This window comes from Borostomias antarcticus (assembly GCF_949987555.1).
Source record: "Borostomias antarcticus genome assembly, chromosome: 9".
NCBI classification, from domain to species: Eukaryota; Metazoa; Chordata; class Actinopteri; order Stomiiformes; family Stomiidae; genus Borostomias; species Borostomias antarcticus.
The window spans coordinates 26,862,180-26,888,322 of record NC_140242.1 but is presented as its reverse complement, the minus strand read 5'-3'; the positions used below and the strand labels follow the sequence as shown (position 1 = coordinate 26,888,322).

The 26,143-nt window shown below is 49.0% G+C and overlaps 2 protein-coding genes across 2 annotated transcripts; both read right to left on the bottom strand.

The window, feature by feature from the left end:
• Window positions 1-204: 204 nt before the first annotated feature.
• Window positions 205-7,696, bottom strand: LOC311313502 (UPF0524 protein C3orf70 homolog B-like; the record flags this gene model as incomplete). Its single annotated transcript, XM_084443633.1, has 2 exons — window positions 205-878; window positions 7,513-7,696. 2 exons carry the CDS (start codon window positions 7,694-7,696, stop codon window positions 205-207), a joined length of 858 nt encoding a protein of 285 aa, XP_084299759.1.
• Window positions 7,697-11,703: 4,007 nt separating this feature from the next.
• Window positions 11,704-25,951, bottom strand: ehhadh (enoyl-CoA, hydratase/3-hydroxyacyl CoA dehydrogenase). Its single transcript, XM_084443262.1, has 7 exons — window positions 25,828-25,951; window positions 25,409-25,512; window positions 25,130-25,299; window positions 20,514-20,625; window positions 20,138-20,242; window positions 15,926-16,267; window positions 11,704-13,652 (listed from the first exon to the last, which is right to left on the bottom strand). Exons 1-7 carry the CDS (start codon window positions 25,899-25,901, stop codon window positions 12,394-12,396), a joined length of 2,166 nt encoding a protein of 721 aa, XP_084299388.1. The 5' UTR covers window positions 25,902-25,951; the 3' UTR covers window positions 11,704-12,393.
• Window positions 25,952-26,143: the final 192 nt, after the last annotated feature.

Here is a 26,143-nt window from a genome sequence, read left to right as displayed (position 1 = left end):
TGTATAAACCATGGTGTGGGTGTGAAAATACAGACAATGAGCACACACCAACCAACCAATCACAACCGAGTTCAAATCCCGAGGGCTCTGTGTTCTTATTGGTCCATCAGTGGGCGGTGCTCTGCTCCCAGGAAGGAGGGTGTGCTTATAAGGGGGGGGGGGGGGGGGGGGCTCATAAGGGGGGAGGGGGGTGGGGGGGGGGCGTCAGACGGTCGTCTCTATCTTCTCGATGATCTCGACCGCGGACCTGGAGGGCGACAGCAGCGAGCACTCGTCCTGCTCCCACGCGCTCCCGGGGCTGGAGTTCCCGTCCGTGCTCATCCCGTCGTCCTCCTCCTCCTCGCCCTCCGTCCCCTCCCCCTCCTCGCACGACTCCAGGAAGTGCAGGCCCAGCGCGTTGATGCCAGAGTCCTCGGAGCTGGACGGCGAGGAGCAGTGGTCCATTCTGGGGCCTTTTTTCACCTTGTCCAAACCGCTATGCTTACGCTCACCCGCCGCCGCCGCCGCCGCCGCCGCGGACGCGGACTTGACCGGAGGCGGGGTTTGACTAGGAGGAGGCGCCTGGGGTGCCGGGAGGGCAGGAGGAGGAGGAGGAGGAGGAGCAGGAGGCTCCGGTATGGGGGGCAGGGGCCGCTGCACGTAGCACATCTTGCCGTTGATGCGCTTGACAATGTAGTCGTCCACGAAGAGGTCGGCGATGACGCAGTACTTGGGCGACTCCAGGTGCGGCGGCGACTGGAGGCAGGGGGCGATCTTGAGGAAGCGCTGGGCCAGGGAGACGGAGAGGTCGATGGTGCCCGTGTACTCCGACGTCGCGGGGGGCACCACCGTGCTGGGCAGCTGGCACACGCTGGTCATGGGCTGGTACACGTATTTACCTGCAGGGGGAGAGAGGAGAGAGAAGAGGATGAAGACTGTCGGCCTGGGGCACAACTCCAGGACCCTGAAGCAGGCCGGGAGGATCGCGGCCGACCCCTCCCACCCCCGGCCGTAATCTCGGCGTGCCGCTCCCCTCGGGCAGGAGGCTAACATGTTTTTTGAATGATTTTTCACGGGGCCCACCCACATCCATTGTGTGACCAAAACGGTGGTAGAGCAATTATCAGACTTTCTCAAAAGTGCTAGTTTTGTCAACGTTTTGATCTGAACCATTGTATATGATCATAAGTAACCTTACAACAGGGCTAAACATGATTTTTCCCTTTACTACTCCTTTAACCATAACTCATCATAAGAACAGCGGGAAGTGCTTTTGCTCTCAGCAGCTCAGTGTTTGCTGCCCGCTTGCAGTGTCAACAGACAGAGAAACAGAGAGAGAGAGACGGAGAGGGATAGAGAGAGAGAGACAGAGGGGGATAGAGAGAGAGAGAGACAGAGAGGGAGAGAGAGAGATAGAGACAGAGAGGGAGAGAGAGAGAGAGAGAGACAGAGAGGGATAGAGAGAGAGAGACAGAGAGGGAGAGAGAGAGAGAGAGACAGAGAGGGAGAGAGAGACAGAGAGGGATAGAGAGAGACAGAGAGGGAGAGAGAGAGAGAGAGGGATAGAGAGAGAGACAGAGAGGGAGAGAGAGAGAGAGACAGAGAGGGATAGAGAGAGACAGAGAGGGAGAGAGAGAGAGAGAGACAGAGAGGGAGAGAGAGAGAGAGAGGGATAGAGAGAGAGACAGAGAGGGAGAGAGAGAGAGAGTTCTACATCTTCTTCTTCGACTCTCCCTTCAGGGACGAGAACCCTAACAGATGACAGGAGCACACATCACTTCCTGTATCTGACATGGTGTGTCCTGCTACAATACTGTCCTGGGGCGCCAAGAAATGCCCCACTGCTCCCCATGGTAACTGATGTTGGAGTGGTGTGCAGTTCCCTGCACCGTATGAATGTAGGTTACGCGTGTTGAGGACGGACACAGTGCAAATAAAAGTTAAAACAGTGCAAATAAACATATTTTTGGGGGAGGCAAAATACTAATGAAGAGAGATTGTGAACGTGTTATTGTTCAGTGAATGACTTCACTTCAGAGTGCCATGCTCCATTAGTCACAGCAATACCCTGACAATTCTCACATTAATACATGAGATGCTCTGTCATGACTGACAGGAGATTTGCCTCGAGATGCTTGTTTAGATGGATAGTTAGACACTGAAGAGAGAAGAGAGATGGATATATTAACAGACAAACAAACAGACAGACAGACAGACAGACAGACAGATAGATAGATAGATAGATAGATAGATAGATAGATAGATAGATAGATAGATAGATAGATAGATAGATAGATAGATAGATAGATAGATAGATAGATAGATAGATACAGCAAGGTTGGGAATGCAGATAGATAGATAGATAGATAGATAGATAGATAGATAGATAGATAGATAGATAGATAGATAGATAGATAGATAGATAGATAGATAGATAGATAGATAGATAGATAGATAGATAGATAGATAGATAGATAGATAGATAGATAGAGAGCAGTGTGGTCTGTTCATGGCATTCAGCATTTCAGTGAGCAGTCTTAACTGTGCATCTGCCCAACTGGCCGAAGCACAGGCTCTGAAATGCAATATAGAATTGACATTTCTCCCCTCCCCCACCAAGAGTGCACAGAGAATATCTAAACGCAAACAGTTGGGCATTGGTATTCAGGTGTGGGAGCTTTGCTGTGCTGTTGGCCTGTACTGGGGTCTTTGCCATGACAGTACTGGGTTGGTATACTGTATGTGTGTTAAGAGTGTGTTTGCTGCTAGGTGAAGGTTCAGGAGAGAGGAGGGGAGGAGAGAGTGACCTAAGTCTGGCCTTTGGCTCTCCTCCTCTCCTCTCTCCTTTCTCCTCCTCTCCTCTCCTCTCTCTCCCCTCCTCTCCTCTCTCCCCTCCTCTCCTCTCTCCTCTCCCCTCCTCTTCTCTCTCCTCCTGTCCACTCTCCAGGCTCACCCAGAGAGGAGCATCTGAGCCCTGGCTTAGGTCTCTGGTCCGGTAGCTCTGGGAGTTTAGCTGAGTGGCCTGGCTCCCTGGCTGGTTTAAGAGCCTGGGACTGATATGATGCCGGAGCCACTCTGCCAGTAATAGCCAGCCCATCTCTCCCCTGTCTTTCTCTCTCTCCCCCATGTCTCTCTCTCTCTCTCTCTCTCTCTCTCTCTCTCTCTCTCTCTCTCTCTAGAGAGGAGCTTCTGTGCTGGCCTCATCTCTAGTGCTGAATTTACCTCAGGGGCCACTAGATCACTAGAGGGGACTTCAAGTAAATGCTGCCAGACAAATGTCCCCAGCTGCAGGCCTCTGGTGGAGAGGGAATAAATGAATTGACTAGCGGAGCAGGCCTGACTAGAAATTAAACGCTTGTTTCAATCACGGAAAAGCTTCAAAGGGCAAACGCGTCCCGTGACGTCATCGAATGACGTGTTTGCCCTTTGAAATTCTGTGATTTCTCCGATTCCGTCTTCCGTGTCGGGAAACAGCTATACTGACTGATTTTAGAAAGGTCTACAAACAGGATTTAAGCATTTAATCCAAATAACTGAAACAAGGGTGAATGTGCCTCTTTAAGCTTTCGGGGAGTTGTGAGGGATCTTTGTCTGATTTCCTTTAATTGACGCTCCAGGCCAAGGTAATGTTCCAAGAACAAGAACTGAAACTACTTCTGCATGCTGGGAGCCAAATATACTAATAGCTTCATGGTTGGCCTAAGAGCAAATTAACTGTTTGCAGTAAACAAAACAAACAACCATTATTTCATCAGATTCTTCGTGCGTTCCACAATGAGCGAACTGCACCCATTTTGGCAGGGTAGCAAGTCTGCTCCCCTGCGTCCACTGTTCTCCAACAAAGAGCCTGGTCGCTCTGCCACAGCGGTGGGAGGAGAACGGGCTTCAGCAGCTGGACCCGCTGGGCCCGCGCCAGGGGACAACGCTTGTCCCCGTTTCCTTTTTTCACACAGTCCTGGATGAACTCGCCCACTATGGCCACGGAACTGGGATTAGCTTAGCCTCTCTAGGTCCGTTAGCAGGGGAAAATTCACCCAGGAACAGCGTCTGGGTGCAACTTTATACAGTTGTGTTGGGCTTGGTGGTCCTTTTAAAAGCTACTAGCTACACACAGAATGCACAGTATACAGTATGACTGTGTTCTGTGGTGAGTTTAGTGGTCAGTTACCTCATCGTCTGTTCAGGCTTTAAGTTCTAGCTAAAATAAAAAGGCGGTAAACTCGCTACTCTAAAAGAGAAGCTGAACTTGTAGTCAGAAGTGGATACCGGCGTGTTCTAGCAGTGCTGGGTGACTGCCTCACGGTGCTGTGCTTCCCTTGTGTAACCCAACTGTTTCGGAATGCCCAGGCTGGGATTTGAACCCAGGTCTCCCACTTGGGAGGCGGACGCGCTGACCGTTACGCCAATAGGGATTGTCAGCACCCCTTTGAGGAGTGAGTTTCTCCAGCTACTGCATGTTTCACTCGGTCACACTCGCATGGCTAATCAATCATGAATCCATTTCCCTCACCGAGGCGCTCTGTCTGCTGTCCCTTGGAAAATGAGAGATTATTACTGAACTGTGTGAATCTGGCAATCTACTTACTACATAGTGTACTTGTCTTCTGAAATCAGCACCAGATGTTCATTATTGGATATTAATCAACTCCTGAGTCGTCGCCATCATCATCATCATCAATCATCATCAATCATCATCATCATCATCAATCATCATCATCATCACCATCATCACCAGAATAGCCTTCAGAGAGAGCTTGCCAAACCTTTTGGAGGCTGAATGAACACAGCTCATCCATGACGATATTTTAATGTTCCTCTGCGACAGCGGGAAAAACCCTAACAGAAGAAGTAACATAATACAGTACGTAGAGTCCAGCTAAATACTGTACCAGTCCAATCAGACAGCCGCGGTGCAAGGTTGACTCTCTTCCTGGTTTTAATGAGCGAGTGTCACATGAGAGAGCGTACGAAGACAGGCAGACCCAAGAGAGACGCTCGGGGGGTGAGAGATACCAGCCTTGACAGTAGCCCACCCACCCACAGCTAATTAAGACACCTGTCTCGATGTACTCAAAAAAAACCTCAGAGGCACCAAAGGTCCCTGTCAGAAACAGACATGCTCGTGATGGCCGTGCCGTCTCCATGACCCTCTCCGTAGTCCGTAGGGTTGGCGCACTCAGTTAATCGAAGACGTGGAGCGACACCAGTCCAACCAGACGTGCTGTTCCAGAGGAATGTTCCTCAGGTCTCTAATCAGACTTGACATAGTGGCTCTGCCACTAAGCACTGCTAATTAACCATAATGATGTCAGATTTTTCCACCAGCTGGGAGCCCTGCCTCCCCCATTAGATGTGTCTCTTTGTCTGCACAAGGAATGGTATTTCCATGCGCCAAATGGACCAATAAACCTGTATGTGTGTCGATCTACCGTTCCTAGTTAGGCCTAGTAAACCTGTATGTGTTGAACTACTGTTCATAGCTACTGTACTCTTCTTGTTCATCGTAGTGAATAACCTGTGTGAGAGTGTTAATTTACTCCTGGAAGAGTTAACGTCACAAAGACCACCTTTCTGGGGTGTCGTGTTATGGTGAGGAGTGTACACTAAAGGATGAGGTCAATTGCCACCTTTCTCACCTGCAACCATTGATGTTGTCCTCAGGGTGAATATGCTGATATTTTAAGAAATGTTTAATGTAAATTAAACAGGGGGGAATTATGTTAAATTAATTTTCACTTGCCAGTGGACTTTTTATGTTCGGTTTAAACAACGCTACTACGAATGTAGAATTAAGTGGCAATTCACTGCAGCCCTAGGGGGACTTAACAAGATGATTTGGTAACACATTTAGCTTTTATGATATTATTAGCAGGGTGAAACCTCTAAGAATGTCCATCCCTTAAAATGTCTCCAACTGGACCATAGAGGAAGGGCTCAATTCCACTGCTCTCTCTCTCTCTCTCTCTCTCTCTCTCTCTCTCCTTCTCGCTCTCTCTCTCTCTCTCTCTCTCTCTCCTTCTCTCTCTCTCCCTCTCTCTCTCTCTCTCTCTCTCTGAAATGCTAGCTAAAACCATCATTCTTGTAATTCTGGATTCGAATTATTCTATATTAAATTCTAGACCTAGAAATTCTACTTGGAGGCAGGAGTGTTGTGTATGTGCAGGAGTGTTCGCTAATAGGTCTCCCAGGTGGCCTTATTCAGCAGTCTGAGTTGGTATATTATCACCATGGAGCAAGACTGCTCAGTATCTGGCATCAAGCCACATTATGAAACAAGAGGATTGTTTAAGAGCTCAATTGTAGCACTATGGGTCCTCTGAGCAGGAATGTAATGAATCATGTATGCATTGTGTTGTAACAACAAAATAGTGCTCTATAAGACTATTTTGGGCCAACAACAACATCTTTGGGCCAACAACTAACACTTATACTTAATTATAAAATGTGTGTGTGTGGTGAGGTGGGGGGGGGTTAAAAAACAGAATGTAAACAGTTGGAATCCAACTAAAGAGCTTGCTTAAAATAAACATGGTGAATATGAGATGCAGGCTTTTTTTCCTGAGGCAATTTGGCATTTTTGAACATTTCACATACAGTAGACACTTCCAATCACTAGGACCGTTACGGCGTGAGACCTTTAAATCCGAAGATTACATCTCTCAGATTATAATGTGACCCACAGTAGGCTACGACCATCTCAGCGGCAACCACTGCCAAGGCGCCGATAGCGAGCTGCCAGCTCAAAGGCTATACGTGTTCCACTGATGCGGAGTTTAAGCCTGTCAGGCTGGATAATGGCTTGTTTTAATACCATCAGGCGCAGGTGGGGTGGGGTGGGGTGGGGTGGGAGGGGGGGGTAAAATGGAGACCACATGCAGGCAGTGTGAGAGCATCCCCAGCATCCACCACCATCCCTCTGGATCCAAAATCCATATCTCTCTGTGTGGAATATAGAACACAGATTTGATTCAAGATAAACTGCATTATAGGGCTGCGCTCAGTGGATGCAGTTACATGGGTTGAATAGTAGCCTATCAGATGCTCAGGAATATCAGTTACTTTACCTGGCAAAGTGTTACATGAATTTCCCTCAATTTACTGATGGTTGTTAACTAATTTGATAGAGTACAAAATAACACTACATCCTTATCTGAATATTCAGATGTAGATATAGTCTGTTGTATAAAACAGGAATAGTAATTCGTGAAGGACAATGCAGGGCTGTATTTAAATGCAAGTCTGCACAAACACAATGGTTTGTGTGGTTTTCATTCAATTGCCACATCAGGACATTTAGGCAGCTCACCAAACCATCATTTCAGCGACAGAGACAGAGGGGTTGACATAACACTGACGAATAGCTACACTGGAAAACACGAACCTCCCTGTTTCATAAATGCACACTAGCTGCTATTCTACAAGACAGATGAATGCCATTCATTTATGACTGGGCTAATTACAAACAAATTCTATTTTACAACGATATTTCACATTTGACTTCACGCGTTGTGACCATTTGATGGTATAACTTACAGTGACACCACCCCAAGTGGCAGCACCAGTGTAGCTTGAAGCACTTTCCGTGACTGTGCGTAGCGCAGATGGACAGTCCATCGCAGGGCAAGAAGTCGGGTCTCCCGGCGCAGCTCCTGGCCAAAGCTTGCGCCTCGTCCAACTTCTCGCTCTTAGGACACTTCTGTGTTCCCGAGGCAGACATCCCCACATTCCCAGATCAAATCGCGACAAAAGGCACACAACGGTGTCCCATAAACTATCACATAACCGCCGGCGGACTAAATATGTAACGGGATGAGGAGGTAAATCATCTGGAAAACAACGGGCGTCGAGCGGATGCGGTCGTACTACTGTATTTCATAAAGAAAGCAAAATACATTCAATAAAATAGACTGAATGTTCAATATAGTCTACGGTAGCAGGGCTAGACTCATGAACAGCTCATATATTCCAAGCGTCCCCCACTTTCGCCTGCTCCAGAGGTCTATCCATCCAGCCAGGAGAGAATAGGTCCTGGTTTGCGCGCTACCGACGCCACTTAGCGCACCCTCTCCCCTCCTCAAATCCACAGGGGGTGGGGGTGTAGCCTACAATCCACAATGTGCTCTAAAGGCACGCCTATCACTATAATAATTCTAATAATTATTGCTTTAGATGGCCAGATGTGGAAATATATATATATATATACGCACACACATATATATATAGCCACGTGTGTGTACATTTTATATATATATGTATATATAGGGGGCAGCCATTGTCATTAATTCATATAACCAGAAATAAAAACAGACAGGACACATGGGGTAGGCAGGACAGAAATCAGGCAGAGACATGTCTGGAGGGAGACAGGAGAGACATGTCTGGAGGGAGACAGGAGAGACATGTCTGGAGGGAGACAGGAGAGACATGTCTGGAGGGAGACAGGAGAGACATGTCTGGAGGGAGACAGGAGAGACATGTCTGGAGGGAGACAGGAGAGACATGTCTGGAGGGAGACAGGAGAGACATCTCTGGAGGGAGACAGGAGAGACATGTCTGGAGGGAGACAGGAGAGACATGTCTGGAGGGAGACAGGAGAGACATGTCTGGAGGGAGACAGGAGAGACATGTCTGGAGGGAGACAGGAGAGACAGTTCTGGAGGGAGACAGGAGAGACATCTCTGGAGGGAGACAGGAGAGACATCTCTGGAGGGAGACAGGAGAGACATCTCTGGAGGGAGACAGGAGAGACATCTCTGGAGGGAGACAGGAGAGACATGTCTGGAGGGAGACAGGAGAGACATGTCTGGAGGGAGACAGGAGAGACATCTCTGGAGGGAGACAGGAGAGACATGTATGGAGGGAGACAGGAGAGACATGTCTGGAGGGAGACAGGAGAGACATGTCTGGAGGGAGACAGGAGAGACATCTCTGGAGGGAGACAGGAGAGACATGTCTGGAGGGAGACAGGAGAGACATGTCTGGAGGGAGACAGGAGAGACATCTCTGGAGGGAGACAGGAGAGACATGTCTGGAGGGAGACAGGAGAGACATGTCTGGAGGGAGACAGGAGAGACATGTCTGGAGGGAGACAGGAGAGACATGTCTGGAGGGAGACAGGAGAGACATCTCTGGAGGGAGACAGGAGAGACATGTCTGGAGGGAGACAGGAGAGACATCTCTGGAGGGAGACAGGAGAGACATGTCTGGAGGGAGACAGGAGAGACATCTCTGGAGGGAGACAGGAGAGACATGTCTGGAGGGAGACAGGAGAGACATCTCTGGAGGGAGACAGGAGAGACATGTCTGGAGGGAGACAGGAGAGACATGTCTGGAGGGAGACAGGAGAGACATCTCTGGAGGGAGACAGGAGAGACATGTCTGGAGGGAGACAGGAGAGACATATCTGGAGGGAGACAGGAGAGACATGTCTGGAGGGAGACAGGAGAGACATCTCTGGAGGGAGACAGGAGAGACATCTCTGGAGGGAGACAGGAGAGACATCTCTGGAGGGAGACAGGAGAGACATCTCTGGAGGAGGGAGACAGGAGAGACATGTCTGGAGGGAGACAGGAGAGACATCTCTGGAGGGAGACAGGAGAGACATCTCTGGAGGGAGACAGGAGAGACATGTCTGGAGGGAGACAGGAGAGACATGTCTGGAGGGAGACAGGAGAGACATCTCTGGAGGGAGACAGGAGAGACATCTCTGGAGGGAGACAGGAGAGACATCTCTGGAGGGAGACAGGAGAGAAATGTCTGGAGGGAGACAGGAGAGACATGTCTGGAGACAGGTCCAAGGAAACGAAGACAGGAAGCTCCTGCAGGTGTTAATCAAGTTCAACAGAGTAGAACTTCCGGCAATTAACAGTTTTCGCACTTGTGACAGGGTGCAATCTCCAGACGCCACCCAATCCCACAGGCCCAACTCCGGAACATTCCAAATGATCTTCTGGAGTCGCTGCAACTGCAGAGGGAAACTGAACGGACAGGGTAGCGCAGACATAATGGGTCTCTCTTTCTTAAAACGATGGTTCTCTCTGTCCCACACTACACCTACAACTGTACGGCTGAATTGATTGGATTGGTGCTCAAGTAGACAAATTCCGTCCGGCCCAAAGCGAATAATTTCTCATCTCCCTCAGTCCCTCTCTCTTTCTGCTCACCCCACTCTTCTCCCCCTCTACCTCTCCTTGTATCTATTCATCCCCTCTCTTTCTCTGTCGCACTCTACCCGTCTCTCTACCCCCTATCCCTCCTTCTCTCTCTCTCTACCCCCTCTCCCTCCCTCTCTCTAACCTCTTCCTCCCTCTCTCTCTCTACCCCCTCTCCCTCCCTCTCTCTCTACCCCCTCTCCCTCCCTCTCTCTCTCTACCTCCTCTCCCTCCCTCTCTCTCTCTATTCCTCTCTCCTTCCCTCTCCTTCCCTCTCTACCCTCTTCCTCCCTCTCTCTCTCTACCCCCTCTCCCTCCCTCTCTCTCTACCCCCTCTCCCTCCCTCTCTCTCTCTACCTCCTCTCCCTCCCTCTCTCTCTCTATTCCTCTCTCCTTCCCTCTCTCTCCCTCTCTACCCTCTTCCTCCCTCTCTCTCTCTACCCCCTCTCCCTCCCTCTCTCTACCCCCTCTCCCTCCCTCTCTCTCTCTACCTCCTCTCCCTCCCTCTCTCTCTCTATTCCTCTCTCCTTCCCTCTCTCTCCCTCTCTACCCTCTTCCTCCCTCTCTCTCCCTCCCCCCTCTCTCTCTCCCTCCCTCTCTCTACCGCCTCTCTCTCCCTCTCTCTCTACCCACTCTCCCTCTCTGCTCCCTCTCCCTCCCTCCCTCTCTCTCTCTGCTCCCTCTCCCTCCCTCTCTCTCTACCCCTCTCCCTCCCTCTCTCTCTACCCTCTCTCTCCCTCCCTCTCTCTACCCCCTCTCTCCCTACCCCCTCTCTCTACCCCCTCTCCCTCCCTCTCTCTTTACCCCCTCTCCCCCCCTCTCTCTGCTCCCTCTCCCTCCCACTCTCTCTCTCTGCCCCCCCCCACACACACCCCTCTCTGCCCTCCCCCCCCCACACACACACACCTCTCTCTGCCCCCCCCCCCACACACACACCTCTCTCTGCCCCCCCCCCCCCACACACACATACACACCTCTCTCTGCCCCCCACCTTTACACCCCATCTCAGTATCTGACTCAGCGATGGTGGTGCGCCTGGTTACAGATTCTGAGTGTGAAACACAACTCTGTCTCCACCGGGGTGGAATAAATGTCAAGCGAACGTATTTCGACACGGGAGTGAGTGAAAGGCCAAGGGTCACACGCCATCTTGTTTGCTGAGCGAATTATGATATCAGGGTCTGCCTTAGGAATCACAACCACATTCCAACCTAGAAAATTAACTGCGTGGAAAATATTATTCAAAATTCATATTAGGGGTTTAGTCTTTATTAAAGGTCCACATTATACAGCAGGTAGGTCAAAGCCTTTTTTTTTCTTTTTTTTTTCAAAGGTACAGTCAAAGCCATAATCATTTTTTACATAGTTATCTTTGACATAAAAGAGATAGACAGCAAAAGCCCTTTGGTTATCATCTAAACCAAGTTAGATTTTCATTCATACATCATAAAGTAAGGCAGCTCCACAGTTGAAATCATTGTAGAAATGTCTGAAAGCACTGCTAAGGCATCATGATGGTGTGGGACATGTGGGTTGGGGACAGGTCACAGCTGGTTAGGGTTGGGTAGGTTAGGGTTGGGACAGGGAGGTTGGGGACAGGTCACAGCTGGTTAGGGTTGGGTAGGTTAGGGTTGGGACATGGAGGTTGGGGACAGGTCACAGCTGGTTAGGGTTGGGTAGGTTAGGGTTGGGACAGGGAGGTTGGGGACAGGTCACAGCTGGTTAGGGTTGGGTAGGTTAGGGTTGGGACATGGAGGTTGGGGGCAGGTCACAGCTGGTTAGGGTTGGGTAGGTTAGGGTTGGGACAGGGAGGTTGGGGACAGGTCACAGCTGGTTAGGGTTGGGTAGGTTAGGGTTGGGACAGGGAGGTTGGGGGCAGGTCACAGCTGGTTAGGGTTGGGTAGGTTAGGGTTGGGACAGGGAGGTTGGGGGCAGCTGGTTAGGGTTGGGTAGGTTAGGGTTGGGACAGGGAGGTTGGGGGCAGGTCACAGCTGGTTAGGGTTGGGTAGGTTAGGGTTGGGACATGGAGGTTGGGGACAGGTCAGCTGGTTAGGGTTGGGTAGGTTAGGGTTGGGACATGGAGGTTGGGGACAGGTCACAGCTGGTTAGGGTTGGGTAGGTTAGGGTTGGGACAGGGAGGTTGGGGGCAGGTCACAGCTGGTTAGGGTTGGTTTGATTAGGGTCGGGACATGGATGTCGGGGGCAGGTCACAGCTGGTTAGGTTTGGTTTGATTAGGGTCGGGACATGGATGTCGGGGGCAGGTCACAGCTGGCTGTGGGGCCTCCGGACCACCTCCCTCCACTTGTGCACCGGGGGGCTCCCGGAGGCCACCAGCCTCCTGAGCAGAGCGCAGGGCTCCAGGTCGGGGACGTCCGGCTGCTCCCGGCTGTGATGCTCCAGCCTCTCCAGCACCTTGGCCAGGCCCACGGCGCCGGCGTGGTACATGGGCCCCCCGCGGTGCTGCGGCCAGCCGTAGCCGTGCACGTAGATGGCGTCCACGTCCTCGGGCCCGGCGGCCGTGCCGTCGTCCAGCGCGCGGAAGCCCTCGTTGACCAGGGCGTAGAGGCAGCGCTCCAGGACCTCGTCCGGGCCGACGCGGCGCGCCGCCAGGCCGTGCCGGGCGCGGTACTCCTCCAGGAAGCAGTCCGTCCAGGGATCGGGCCGGGCCTCGCGCCCGTCGTACGCGTACCAGCCCCGGCCCGTCTTCTGGCCCAGCCGGCCCCGCTCGCACAACAGATCCGGCAGCGGGCTGTATCGGCGGCTGCCGCGCGTCCGGCTGGCGTCCGCGGCGGCGCCGGTCACGACGAGCCCCTCCTCCTTCCTGACCTTCCAGCCCACGTCCAGCCCGGAGAGGTCGGACATCCTGAAGACGCCCATGGCCAGCCCGAACTCCTCCAGCGCCCCGTCCACCTGCTGGGGCGTGGCGCCCTCCTCCAACAGGAAGTGGGCCTGCTCCAGGTACGGCTTCAGCATGCGGTTGCCCACGAAGCCCGGGCAGTTGCCCACGGCCACGCCCACCTTGCCCATGCGCCGCGCCAGCTGCATGGCTGTGGCCACCGCCTCGGGGGAGGAGCGCGGGCCGTGGACCACCTCCAGGAGGGGCATGACGTGGGCCGGGGCGAAGAAGTGCATCCCCACCACCAGCTCCGGAGAGGGGGTGCAGCCGGCCAGGCGGTCCACGTCCAGGCTGGAGGTGTTGGTGCACAGCAGGGTGCCGGGTCGGCACGCCGCCGCCAGCTGTCGGAACACGCGCTCCTTCAGGGCACCGTCCTCGAACACGGCCTCGACCACCAGGTCGACTCCGCCCACCTCCGCCGCCCCGAGGTCGGCGCTGAAGCGGAGGGGGCCCACCGCCGGGGTCGGGGCCTCCGCGGCCCCTCGTCTCCGTGACGCCCGCTCGAGCATGGTGGGTACCGCCCGCCTCGCCTCCGCTAGCTGCTGCTCCTGGGTCTCCACGGCGACCACGGACACGCCGGCCAGGGCGAGCGCCACGGCGATGCCCCGCCCCATGGTGCCCAGACCTGCACACACACATACACACACACACACACACACACACACACACACACACACACACACACACAGGAGAACATGAGGGCCTCCTACATTAACACACATAACACGGGTGAACACTACTCACATTCACTGGACGTATGATAGGGGATCATATGCAGTTAATTTATTATTGACGTTTCAGCCTGTTTCCTGTCTTTAGATTCTATAGTAGGACCCTACCGTAGATTCAGAACAAGGCCAACAGGCCGAAACGTCAATAATAAATTAACTGCATATGGAACCAGACAGGCTGTGCCACACTTTTTTTCTTTTTTTTTCTTCTTTTTTCTCTTTTTCTCTCTTCTTCTTTTTTCTTCGAGTGATCAACACCTCACAAGAGTACCTTGGCGTTCGATACCCCTTTGTTGTAAGGGAACATAATAGCCTGACATCAGACAGAATTTTCAACTTGTTACACTCCATTGAGAACTTCATCTGGCATCGCCTCCACTCTAACCGATTTCCATGGGGTAGGGAGATTCAATTAGAACGTCATTTCTAATGCATAGCCATGACGACCATAGCCATGACGACCATAGACTGATGAAAACAGGGAGTGTTGAAACAGCATTGTAATTATCGTTGTAGGTTACTGTAGCGACTACTTTGTTACATTCTACTGCCAACTAGCTTACTACCAATTGTCCTCCTCTCAAGTACTACGGTTGTGTTGCATTCTCCCAACGCACAGTTGGACAACACTCTACAGCAGCTGGTCTGGGGTCTGTCTCTTTCGCAGTTGTTTCGCCGGTCTAGAGGGGAAGCGCCTAGGATGACGCATCGCATAATCATCCGGTCTGGACCGGAGGAAGAACAGTTGTAATGTTTTTACTGTAGGCTGCACATGGGGAAGTTTTGAGTAGATAACATTTGCGATGGCATCACCAGGCATAACACGGACGAAAATTGTAAAAGAAGATGCGAGGAGAACTACCGGTTAAGGAAAAATAAATCAAGCGGATGTTGGAGGCAGGCTCTACAGGCTCGAGCCGGATGATGGGGCGGGCTTCAGGCAGTTAAGTAAATAGATACCAGGCTCTTCTCCCCGAGGAAACACCGGCGAAACAACACCGAACGAGAAAGACCACAGACTATACAGCAGCTAACGGCGTTAGTCCCGCCCTTAGCGCTGATTGGCTAATCATTAGAACCTGTGGCGGTTATTTGTCAATTATCTTTCTACTTGGAGAAACAGCTGTTTCCCGAAGCAACACCAGACCACAAGAATCAGTCAACTTTGGAGTGGGCGGACTGGAACGTCTGGACCCAGGCTAGGGATATAAGCTATATCCCCACTCTCTAGTCCTCTCTTTCACATACTGTAGTACAGTGTGTGACAGGTTGTTATGGATTTAGCACAGTTGCAGAAACTGAAACTATTTCTTATGCATGAGCTGCCGAGATGCTGGGTTCCAGACTCTCTCGCCCACTCTCGTCCGCTCGCACTCTCCTCACACGGAACTCAGAAAAAGAGCCAACACACACACACACACGCGCGCACACGCACACGCACACACACACACACACTATTTAGCATTTAATTATTATTATTATAATTAATCAATTAAATTTTATGGCTACAGTTAGGTTTAGGGACCCCACAATATCCTTATGGGGCCCATCAAAATGATCCCAAAAGGACATTTTTTCTTGCTTCACTATCCTTGTGGGGACATCTAGTTTTACAAGCACGCACACACGCGCACGCGCACGCACGCACGCACGCACACACGCACGCACGCACACACACACGCACGCACACACGCACGCACACACACACACACACACACACCTGGGATCCAATCTGTCTAGGCTTGAAGAGTAGCACCCTGAGCTGCCAAGTTAAGCCAGTGGAGATGCCGGACAGAAAGTCATTGATGGCTGATGAAGTCACTGGGTCCTTTCATTCGCTCCCCAGCCCGCTCTCACACCCTTTCATTACACTTCTTTTGTAGTCTTTTTAAGCGGAATACTGTGGAAAATGGCTGTGGAGAACTACAATATTTACATTACAGTCATTTAGCAGTTTATCCGAAGCAACAATAATTGCATTTAACGTAGGTAGTATATCTACTTACTTAACGTAGGTAGTATATCTACTCACCTGAACGAGTGCATCTCCCCTCTAAACAGGTGACCAAAAGTTGAATCTAGTGCTAAAGCCAAAGTGTAAGAGTAGCAAAATATATAAACAATATATATGGAAATATAGAATATAAACCTCTGACCCCAGACTGACCGATGACGGCTGCTTTGTGGACGGGTCTGGCCGCGCTGTTGTCCCAGCGTGCTCCGCCGGGCAGACTCCACTTCCCCACGGCCCTCTGGGAAAAAAAGCAGTACTGCAGGGCGCGGGCCTGGTCCGAGTTGAACAGGGTGGCCATCAGGTCCCTCTCCTTGTCCATGCCCTGGGCATAGGGCAGGGTGGCGGCGGCCCTCACCGCCTCGACGCACGCCACGGGCGCCATGGCTCCGCGGGCACGCCGGCGCACCCTCGCCAGCGTCCCCTCGAAGAACGCGTCCACGTCTGGGGGGCACGGGCAGGGCCTCTCACTCAGACGACGGTCGTCCAGCGGTTTGCCTGGAACGCCACCACAGAACGATACAGAGTCAAGACCCACGCTTCGACATGACATTCTTCACAGATGGGCACATGGAGGATATGTATTGGGCTGATGGTATAGCCTAAGTAGCCCTTGGGACCAATTCAAACACCCAGAGCAAGATAATTTGCCGGGAAAGTAAACACATTTACTATGATCTCCAACCCCCACACATTTCCACTCACTTCTAATTTTAAACTGGGGCACAACAAAGCGTGGAGAAAATGGTCGCCCCTTTGAACCTTGTTAAAAGCCTCTTAATTCCACTTCCTGTCTGCGCTGACATGATTACACAGGACAGTGCTGGGATCTCAAAGCACGCTCTATTGAATTACTGTCATCTCTGGTTCGGGGCCAGAAACTGGGTCACCATGGCTGGACTTAGGGAGATAGCAGGACCACTGGGAGGTCTATGTTTTAGGAGCCAAAGTCCATTAAGCATATAAAGCACACTCGTTGGCATGGTAACGCAATAACAGCCTGACTTCCATTTGAGTCCAACTAGAATGCTGTCTGAGTGTGCAGTGTGCTTCAGTGTGCTTCAGTGTGCTTCAGTGTGCTTCAGTGTACTTCGGGGCGGTGCGATTCCCACAGTTAATCTGTAAATGGCTTGATCCGTGACACAGGATTTGTTGTACGGCAAGAGGGAAGGACCACGTCTCTTGACAGATGTACAAGGCAGATGTTGCAACTACTGGGGTGAAAAGTTAATCTCTTAGACAGGACGAAGTCCCAGTGGTTTAGTGGTTGGTATCTGTGTGTGTGTGTGTGTGTGTGTGTGTGCGTGTGTGTGTGTGTGCGGGGGAGGTTGGACATGGTAAAAAAAAAAATCCTTTCTAATAACAGACTTTAACTAATGACCGTATCTCTACATCGTACTTTGTCACCCAGATCCAAATCCCTCAGGATTCCTACTTGCTTCAGTGCTCTTTGCCTGTCTGTTTTATCTCTATGTCTTTCTCACATGCTAGGTTACTCCTCTTCAAAAAGCTCTCTCTCACACTCCAAACTGATTCTTGTCAGCGAGCAGAAATGACTGTATATACAGTACATACAGGGACTGCAGATGCAAATTAGCCTAAGGCTAACTCCGGTGCGATGCATCAAATGTTTTTACATTTATGTTTTAATTGCACATGGTCGCTTCCAAATAAAATTGAAAAAAATGAATACAGAGAAGCTGTTACTGACACTGGCTGAGATGACACAGATATTTCGGATTAGAGCACAAATAACATATTACTAATCACAAAATACAAGATTACAAAAGAATATTTTACATATATTACAGAGATTTGTCACTCAGAGTTTACACAAGTCACAACACCCAAGGTGCCACTAGAGGAGGTTGCCTCATCCCACTATGAAAAAGTAAGTAAGTTTTATTTATATAGCGCCTTTCACAGCACGAATGCACAAAGCGCTTTACAATACAGATAACACATAAAGGAAGAAAGAGCGACATACACAAGAGCAGGAGCAAGCAACAAAAGCGTCTGCTCTGAACGAAAGCCAGAAGAAGAAAAAGGGCATTTCTGCTTTCTCCATCCCAGCCTCAAAGGGACTGAACTCCAGCAGTGCCAGCAGTACCTACAAGAGAACTCAGTACTTACCAAAGACCATGGCGGATTCAGAATCAAACATGTCAATACTAACACAGTGCAGCTCTCTCTGTGGCCATCTTGCTGTGTAAATGGTGAATGGTCTGCACTTACAGTTTATAGCGCTTTACAATGGCCTCTCATTCATCCATTCACACACACACATTCACACACCAATGGCGGCAGCTGCCATGCAGGGTGCTAGCCTGCTCACTGGGAGCAATTTGGGGTTCAGTGTCTTTGCCCAAGGACTCCTCAACATGTGGAACAGGAGGAGCCGGGATTCGAACCGCCGACCCTGCGGTCATTGGACGACCCGCCCTACCTCCTGAGACACAGCCGCCCCTCGATGTGTGCATTTACCATCTTCTGCCGTAGCTTTGCTACTATGTTGTGCATGTCTGTGTCCTGCTCTGCTCTGCCTAGCTGTGCTTATTGCTTGTCTATTTGCAAACTAGGTTTTATGAGCTTTTCTTAATGTACTGTTAAATATGCTTCTGTCTGTGCACGGCCGTGTGCTGTTCTAGCTGTTATTTTTAATAGCTGACCAGGGACTACAGATGGAAACTAGACACCTTTCTTTTTGGCACATTTACAGCAATGTTTATTCATGTGCACTGTCCCTGTTAAATAAATAAATAAATAAATAAATAAATAAATAAAATGCATGCATGCACATTCATTCATACATTTATTCATTAATTTATTCATTCATACATTCATACATGCATACATACATATATAGGCTACATACATACATACATGTACATACATGTACATACATACATACATACATACATACATACATACATACATACATACATTCATTCATTCATGCATACATATAGGCTACATACATACATACATACATACATACATACATACATACATACATACATACATACATACATAGGCCTACATACATACATACAAACAAACAAACAAACAAACATGTTGTTGAGAGGTGCCTGTTGGTGAAGTTGCACTAGGACAGAAGAGACGCTGTGTAGCCTACAGCTGAAACGCTGAGAAGAAGTACGGCAACTACAGACCCTCCGCCAGCCTCCCACCCCGCCATTCTCCGGGGAACCAAAACGTCACGTGTTACGCCCGCTGTTTCCCGGTAATGTCACCAAAAAGAGTCAAAGCGGCTTTAACAAAGCACGCTCCCTTCCGACGATCACGCCGGCGGTGACACATACTCCCATGAGGCTGTGCTGCGCTGTGACCATGGAAACCCACGCTCCGGCGAAGGTGGCAGCAGGCTCGTTACCGGTTGACGGCGGGGGAATGTGGAGCCCGCAGTCATAGGCGGCGGCGAACAATGGATGCATCATCCACGAGGCGATCGGCAGACCCACAGCGGCAGCAAATGACAGAGCAGCGGATTACTGTGAGAGGGCAGAGAGACAGCCGCCGGTATCTAATGTGTTTACCCACTGAAAGTTGCTCCTAGTTTCACACACAGCAGCTGGATTATTCACTGTAAATGTCGCCTGAGTGTCTGGTCAAAGCGATGGTTGCCTGGCCTCCCGAACGGAGTTGAACGTGGAGGAGGAGGGGTCAAAAAAAACAACCTTACTGCTTTATTTATTTATTTTACTTACTTTTATAAACGCTAATCATGAAGCACTTAGGAGCGAGCAATTGCATTCCGCTGCAAATTATACCTGTATGATATGAATGTGACAAAATCTGACTTTGATTTTTGACATTTAATAATTGTCCTGCTGCAGGCAGTTAATTAGCTTCAGACAAGTCACCACACCAAGTCACCACACTAAATCCTGGCTGGGAACAGATACCGGAAAACCAGATAAAGCCAGACACACGCCTGCTTAAAATTCAAACAATGTTTGTCCCTTTTGTACCCTTTTTGAATAATACAACAAAGGCAGCGCAGACATCTGAGCACATCTGACGGGGGTATGAAACATTCATATCTGCTTAGCGGTAGAACATCTCGTCTGTTGGCTGTGGTGTTCTCACCCTCCTCTGACTCCACCACCTACGTGCTTAACACTTCCTTCCTGGTGTCACCCCCCTCGCCCTCCCCACCCCCTCTCCCTCTCTCTCTCTGGGAGAGGAGGAGGAGGCCACACATAGACTGGTCTTATGGCAGGTTTGATTTCCCTCTCACTGCTGGATGAATACAGGATGTAGGGAAGGAGAGTGGATGTGACACAAAGAGCCCGAGGTTCCACCTTCAAGCTTCTGAAACTCAAACATCTCTGGGGCACCTCATACCTGCGATGCTCTGTGCAAACTTCAAAGCCAGATCTCGGGCGTTTTCATCGGTGACCCGATCCACCATTCCCAGCTCCAGGGCCTCGGTGGCAGACACGTGGCGACCTGAGGAGCAGAAGACAGCCTTCTTCTGTCGGTCTAATGCCCAAATACCTCTTCAGCATGGACGCCAGATGCTCTATAATGTAGTTATATCAATCAATCAATCAATCAATCAATCAATCAATCAATCAATCAATCAAAACTCAGTACATACAATGAATCTGATCCCACCGGTGATGGATCAAGATCCATCATTGGTCAAATGCTGCTCCCTGGTGGATAAATTGACAATGTCGCTATAAAAAAGGAGGGAGAGCCCCGACCCTCCTGCTACCTGTGACGATGAGGTCCAGCGCGGCAGGAACTCCGATGAGCCTGGGCAGACGCTGGCTCCCTCCTGCAGCTGGGAGCAGACCCAGGGTCACCTCCGGAAGGCCTAGACGGGCCTGGAACACACACACACATGCACGCACACACACACACACACACACACGCATACAGTACAAATACACACACACAGGGTCACCTCCGGAAGGCCTAGCCGGGCCTGGAACACACACGCACATGCACGCACAGACACACGCATACAGTACACAAATACGCATGCACATGCATGCACACAAACACGCACGCACACACATGCACACAAACACACGCATACAGTACACAAATACGCACGCACATGCATGTACACAAATACGCACGCACATGCATGCACACAAACACGCACGCACACAAACACACGACGCAAATGCACATACAAACACACTCACATGCACGTACACAAACACACACACACATGCATGCACACACACACACACACACATGAACCACCTTTGCTGTAGCTACTGATTGCAAGATGCATCTCTGATTGAAGATGACTTCGTAATACATTGAGCACGCATGGACGGATAAGTCACAGTGCAATTAGTCTCGCGATGCCAGACTTTGGAGATCTCCGCCTCCAAAAGTCTGGAGACATCTCCGTTGAAAATCATCGCTAGCTGCAAAATTCATTGTCCTGCTCTCCCCCACTGCAAGAGACATTTCTTTTGTGCCAGAGAAATGCTGGAGGTAAATGAGCAGAATGGCTGCACTGTGCCAGCTCTGCCAGCCCTCTTCACACAGAGCTACATCTAACTATGGATAATAGGTCTGGTGTATCACAAAGCTTTCAGAGTTCAACTCTTTTCTATCCTTGGCACGCCGCCTTCCTCAAAATAAGTCTAAAAGCCCTGTCTGACACGCAGGATCGCCATGAACTGCTGGGGACTCAACCGTTGTTTAGGACACAGAGGTTCAAAGCAGTCCTGTGTTTCCCAAGGGGGGGGTCGCTTTTCACTTTTGGTTCGGTGTGTTTTGGCATCAATAATCGCAAAAATAATAATAATAATAATTGTTGCTAGAACAGCACCTAAAACAGATGCTACAAATCAGAACCAGCCTACATTTAGTCCAGGGGTCAATCCAGATTTTTGTACTACCTAAGATGACCAAAGAATATTGGTCTTCCTACAAGTCTCTAGTTTATGTTTTGGTATGATAACCCTGCCTATAGAGTAGCTTAATGATAATCACTCTATAAACAAACCTGCCACCATATAAAACAACAAAACCCTGATTCCTGTGTATATAATTTATTTTGACTTCTGAACATTATTTCTGGAAACCAATGGTCTTACAAACAGTGATCATGTTTCCAATGTGTTTTATCTTTCACATACACTCAAGCAGTGGTATAAAGTTACACAGTTAACTCTTTGATGCACAAGCTATGCAACCCCCTTCTAATGCCGCATGGGTCAAACCTTTGCTTTTTTGACTGTTTGATCCCCCTCGTCTTCTTGACTGATGATTGAATGGTTCCTTCTTTAAAGACAAAAGTTATTCAAATGTTTAAATACTTTTTAGATACAGTATGTCACCCATTTTTCTATGTATTGTTGCAAACACACAAGTATGCCATGGGTGTTCATTTATATTTTTTGGGATGAATTTCTACATTTTAATACCTTTGTCCTTTGAATTTTTACCAGGACAGTTATACTACTGAATGACATTGTGCACTTCAGAGCTGAGTAGCTCCCTTAATTTAATACTTTGTAAAAAAAAAAAATATATATATATATATATATATATATATATATATATTTCAGGGTCAAAATAGGGGTAAGACTTGAGAGATTTAATATTATATTTATACATATGTATCTTTTTATGATTGATGACTTTGTGACACCAAATTCCCAAATCTCATTTTTGACCCTAGTGCGCATTTTAACACACCAGCCAGTGAATTACACATTTGAGCATATGCTGTGTCAGAGTCCAGAGAATAAGTCTGGTTCTCAACTGCATATCATTTTGAGCCCCAATGCTGGATCAAAATACATTTTCTCAGCACCCCCACACCCCAGTACCCCACTTACAGTCCAATAGGCACCAGCACTAAATGTTAACAAACCTTCACTCCATCCAACTCGACCAACTGGTCCAAGCAGCAGTGGGAGAAGTTGTTAAGGTTAATTATGATCATTAGATAAGTGATAATGTAGAGAACAAAACCACTGCAGTTCCTCATACCTAAAATTCCCTCAAACCTAAAAAATGTCATGAGATGTTCCTAAACCCAGAGAGAAGCAGAGTCAAGGTCACAACAGGTGATCATCAGATCAAAACGGACATAGAGAGGCTGGTATCTGGAATTGTGTTTGTTTGAGAGTGAATCCCCAGATAGATGCAATATCTCCACTATGATAAAGAGATCAGGTGGAGTTCAAATAATTAATTATTCTTTTTATTGGACATAGAAAGTCTGAGACAGACAGGCAGGCAGGCAGACGGGCAGGCAGACAGGCAGACAGACAGGCAGGCAGGCAGGCAGACGGGCAGGCAGAAAGACAGAGACAGAAAGGCACACATCAGTGCTTTGAGACTCTCACCTGTCATCTGAGCGAACTCTAGGCATTAATCCTCCTCCCAGTTTCTCCTCTGTTCATTCACAGCACAGCTGTTTACACACATACTTTAAACAACAGCACAATTGATCAATTTAGTTTAGAATAACCCGGAGAAACTCCACCTCTGTGCCACAAACTCAAGTGTCTGGTTTGGGAGTCAGATTGTTGCACGGGACAATTTAGAACCCATTACATTTTGGAGTGGATCTAAATTATGGGGCAGATTCACAAATTAAAACAAAACTGAGCTAAGCCAACTCCCCGTGTGGGGGCTCTAGAGACACATTGTTTGGACTGGGGGGTGCGGGGGGAGCCCGGAATGCACCAAACTGCCGCCCACGCTCCAGCCCGAGGGGGGCGCCACAGACCACCCACATGTGGCCGCCCATTCACCTCCATTCTTTTGGACTTGTTTAATGGACTTGTTTAATCATTGCTTTTAGTTATTGCTTTGAATTAGCTAGTTATGCTCGTAACTAGCTGGATTACTGCTGTTGATTCTGTCATATGGTAAATGGTGATGGTAAATGGACTCATACACAAATGCACTTATATAGCGCTTTTATCCAAAGGCTTACAATGGCCTCTCAATCACCCATTCACACACAAATTCACACACCAATGGCGGCAGCTGCCATGCAAGGTGCTAGCCTGCTCATTGGGAGCAATCTGGGGTTCAGTGTCTTGCCCAAGGACCCCTCGACATGTGGACAGGAGGAACCGCCGACCCTACTTTCATTGGACAACCTGCTCTACCACTGAGCCACAGCCACCCCATATCATATCTAGCTATCTAGATTCCTACTGTGGGGTGTGTCATATCTAGCTAGCTCGTTAGCTCAGAGAGCAGAGATGAAGCGCACTCGTTCAGCCGACCCCAGCTGTGTCAAACACAGCTGCTCATACACTGCAACGGTGATGCACCAGCAGTATATTTTTGACATTTGTCTCCTCTAACTATCGGCACCCTAATGTCACTGTTCATGCTGACCACATGCATTCATGGGCGAAGGCCTGTGCTCTCTGAATGCCATTCTAGTGTCTAAATGTTTTGTTACACATGACACTCACAAGGCTTTTCTCCTGTGTGAATGCCAAGAAAGCGCCATTTTGAATTTTCCGTTACAAAAGTCATTAAGATACAAGGCTGGAGAAGTTATCATGTATTAATGTTTTCATAACATTGTGGTAGCACTAATATTTGGACCAAAATCTGGATTGGCCCCTAGACTACTGTACATGTTGTGCATTAGGGGATTTGCACAGCTTGTGCATCAAAGGGTTAATTGTGTAACTTTATACCAAAGTATATGTATGTGAATGAAAGATAAAACACATTGGAGGAATATTCACTGTTTGTAAGACCACTGGTTTCCAAAAATATTGTCTAGAAGTAAAACAAACAAACAAAAAAACGAAGAAGAAGAAAGAAACGAAAGAATGAAAAAAAGAAAGAAAGATATGGAATCTGGGTTTTCTCAATATATATGGGTGTGTATGTTTGTTATTAGTATAATTAAGCTACTAGATAGGCAGGGCTTTTATGCCAAAATATAAATTAAAGACATGTAGGAAGACAAAAATACCAAAACCGTTTGGTCACCTTGTGTGGTACCAATTTGTGTAAATATCAGCATTGGCCCCTGTACATCTCCAATAGTGTGAAGAACCCGCCTTACCGAAAATGATGTCCTCCCCCTATCTTTGTCCCTAACTGGAGAGTCAAAACAAAACAACATTTTCCTTCCATCAGGAAGGACCGCCTAAAGACTTTTGATTGGCTCTGCAAGCAGGTTTTTTTTCAATATCTAAAATTGTTTCCACCCACATTAATCAATGAAATCTGGATGAATGTCTACAGTCTCTAGTTGAGCGCAGCGTTTAGAGACTGCACTTGTGAGTCTACAGTATGATTGACAATACACAGACAGAGCAGTTGGTCAGTCAGTGTTGGACATTGACCCTTCGAGAAAATGTACGTCTAACTAACCTTGGAATGTGCGATACGGTAGTGACAGCAGAGCGATAACTCCAGGCCTCCTCCGAGTGCTACTCCCTCGATGGCAGCAACCACAGGCTTAGTCCCCGCCTCGATGGCGTGGAACGTGGGCACTAGTTGGGGTCCAGACATCGGCCCAGCAAACTCCTTGATGTCTGCACCTGTTGGAGGAGACAATGTAAGAGTTTGTCTGAAATGCCAATAACAACGGAGTTGTGATACAGCAACACAAAAACCAAGACGCAATTCTGTTTAGGAAAGATGTCTTACCCCCACAGAATCTTCCATTCTGACCACAGATGACCACAGCGGTCACCTCCGGGTCACTCTGGGCTCTCTTCACCGTGTCAACGATGCCCTGTCTCACTGCAGCACTGTGGAGGAGAAAGAGCTGGCCAACGTGCTAACTGATATGACTCTGCAGCCCAAGATCTGGATTACAGAAATTATGTTTATGTGCAATACTGCTCATGCTTTAATTGCCTGCACTAATAATTATATATGTTCACCAGTCTCAATCCAATTGCGCAGCTGCAGTTTGGCTACCTGTAGGCCTACTGATAATTGTGAAGAGTGTTGTGTTTATCTGAGCAACAAAGGTTGTTTGGACTGCGTGATAGTCAATGTTAACTCCGCATGAATGTGCGACACTGACATTAATATTGAGTAGGCCTAGCCTACTTTCTTACCTGAGTGCGTTGACAGGCGGATTCTGAAGAGTGATCAACGCGACAGACCCCGAAACTCGAGTGTAGAGAGCCATCGTGTCGACCGGAGGTTACATGAGCTACTGCAACTTATATTCCAGTCCGTGGTAAGCAGGCGGTCTTGAACTTTAAACTTGGCAGGTCGTCACCGTGTGTCAGCGTGGAGAGATCTGGACCCAGCCCAGCCGTAATGTCTATGAGCCCAGTCCCCATGGCCCAGACGATCAGCTTGTTTACTTTATTAGGCTATTATTATTATTTATTTAACATCAAATCTTTATTTATACAGGTAAAATCT

Coding starts and splice junctions, on each gene's coding strand:
- ehhadh (XM_084443262.1), bottom strand. CDS start 25,901: ATGGCTCTCTACACTCGAGTTTCGGGGTCTGTCGCGTTGATCACTCTT. Junction 25,513..25,827: donor CCGCCTGTCAACGCACTCAG/GTAAGAAAGTAG, acceptor TCTCCTCCACAG/TGCTGCAGTGAGACAGGGCA. Junction 25,300..25,408: donor GAATGGAAGATTCTGTGGGG/GTAAGACATCTT, acceptor CTCCTCCAACAG/GTGCAGACATCAAGGAGTTT.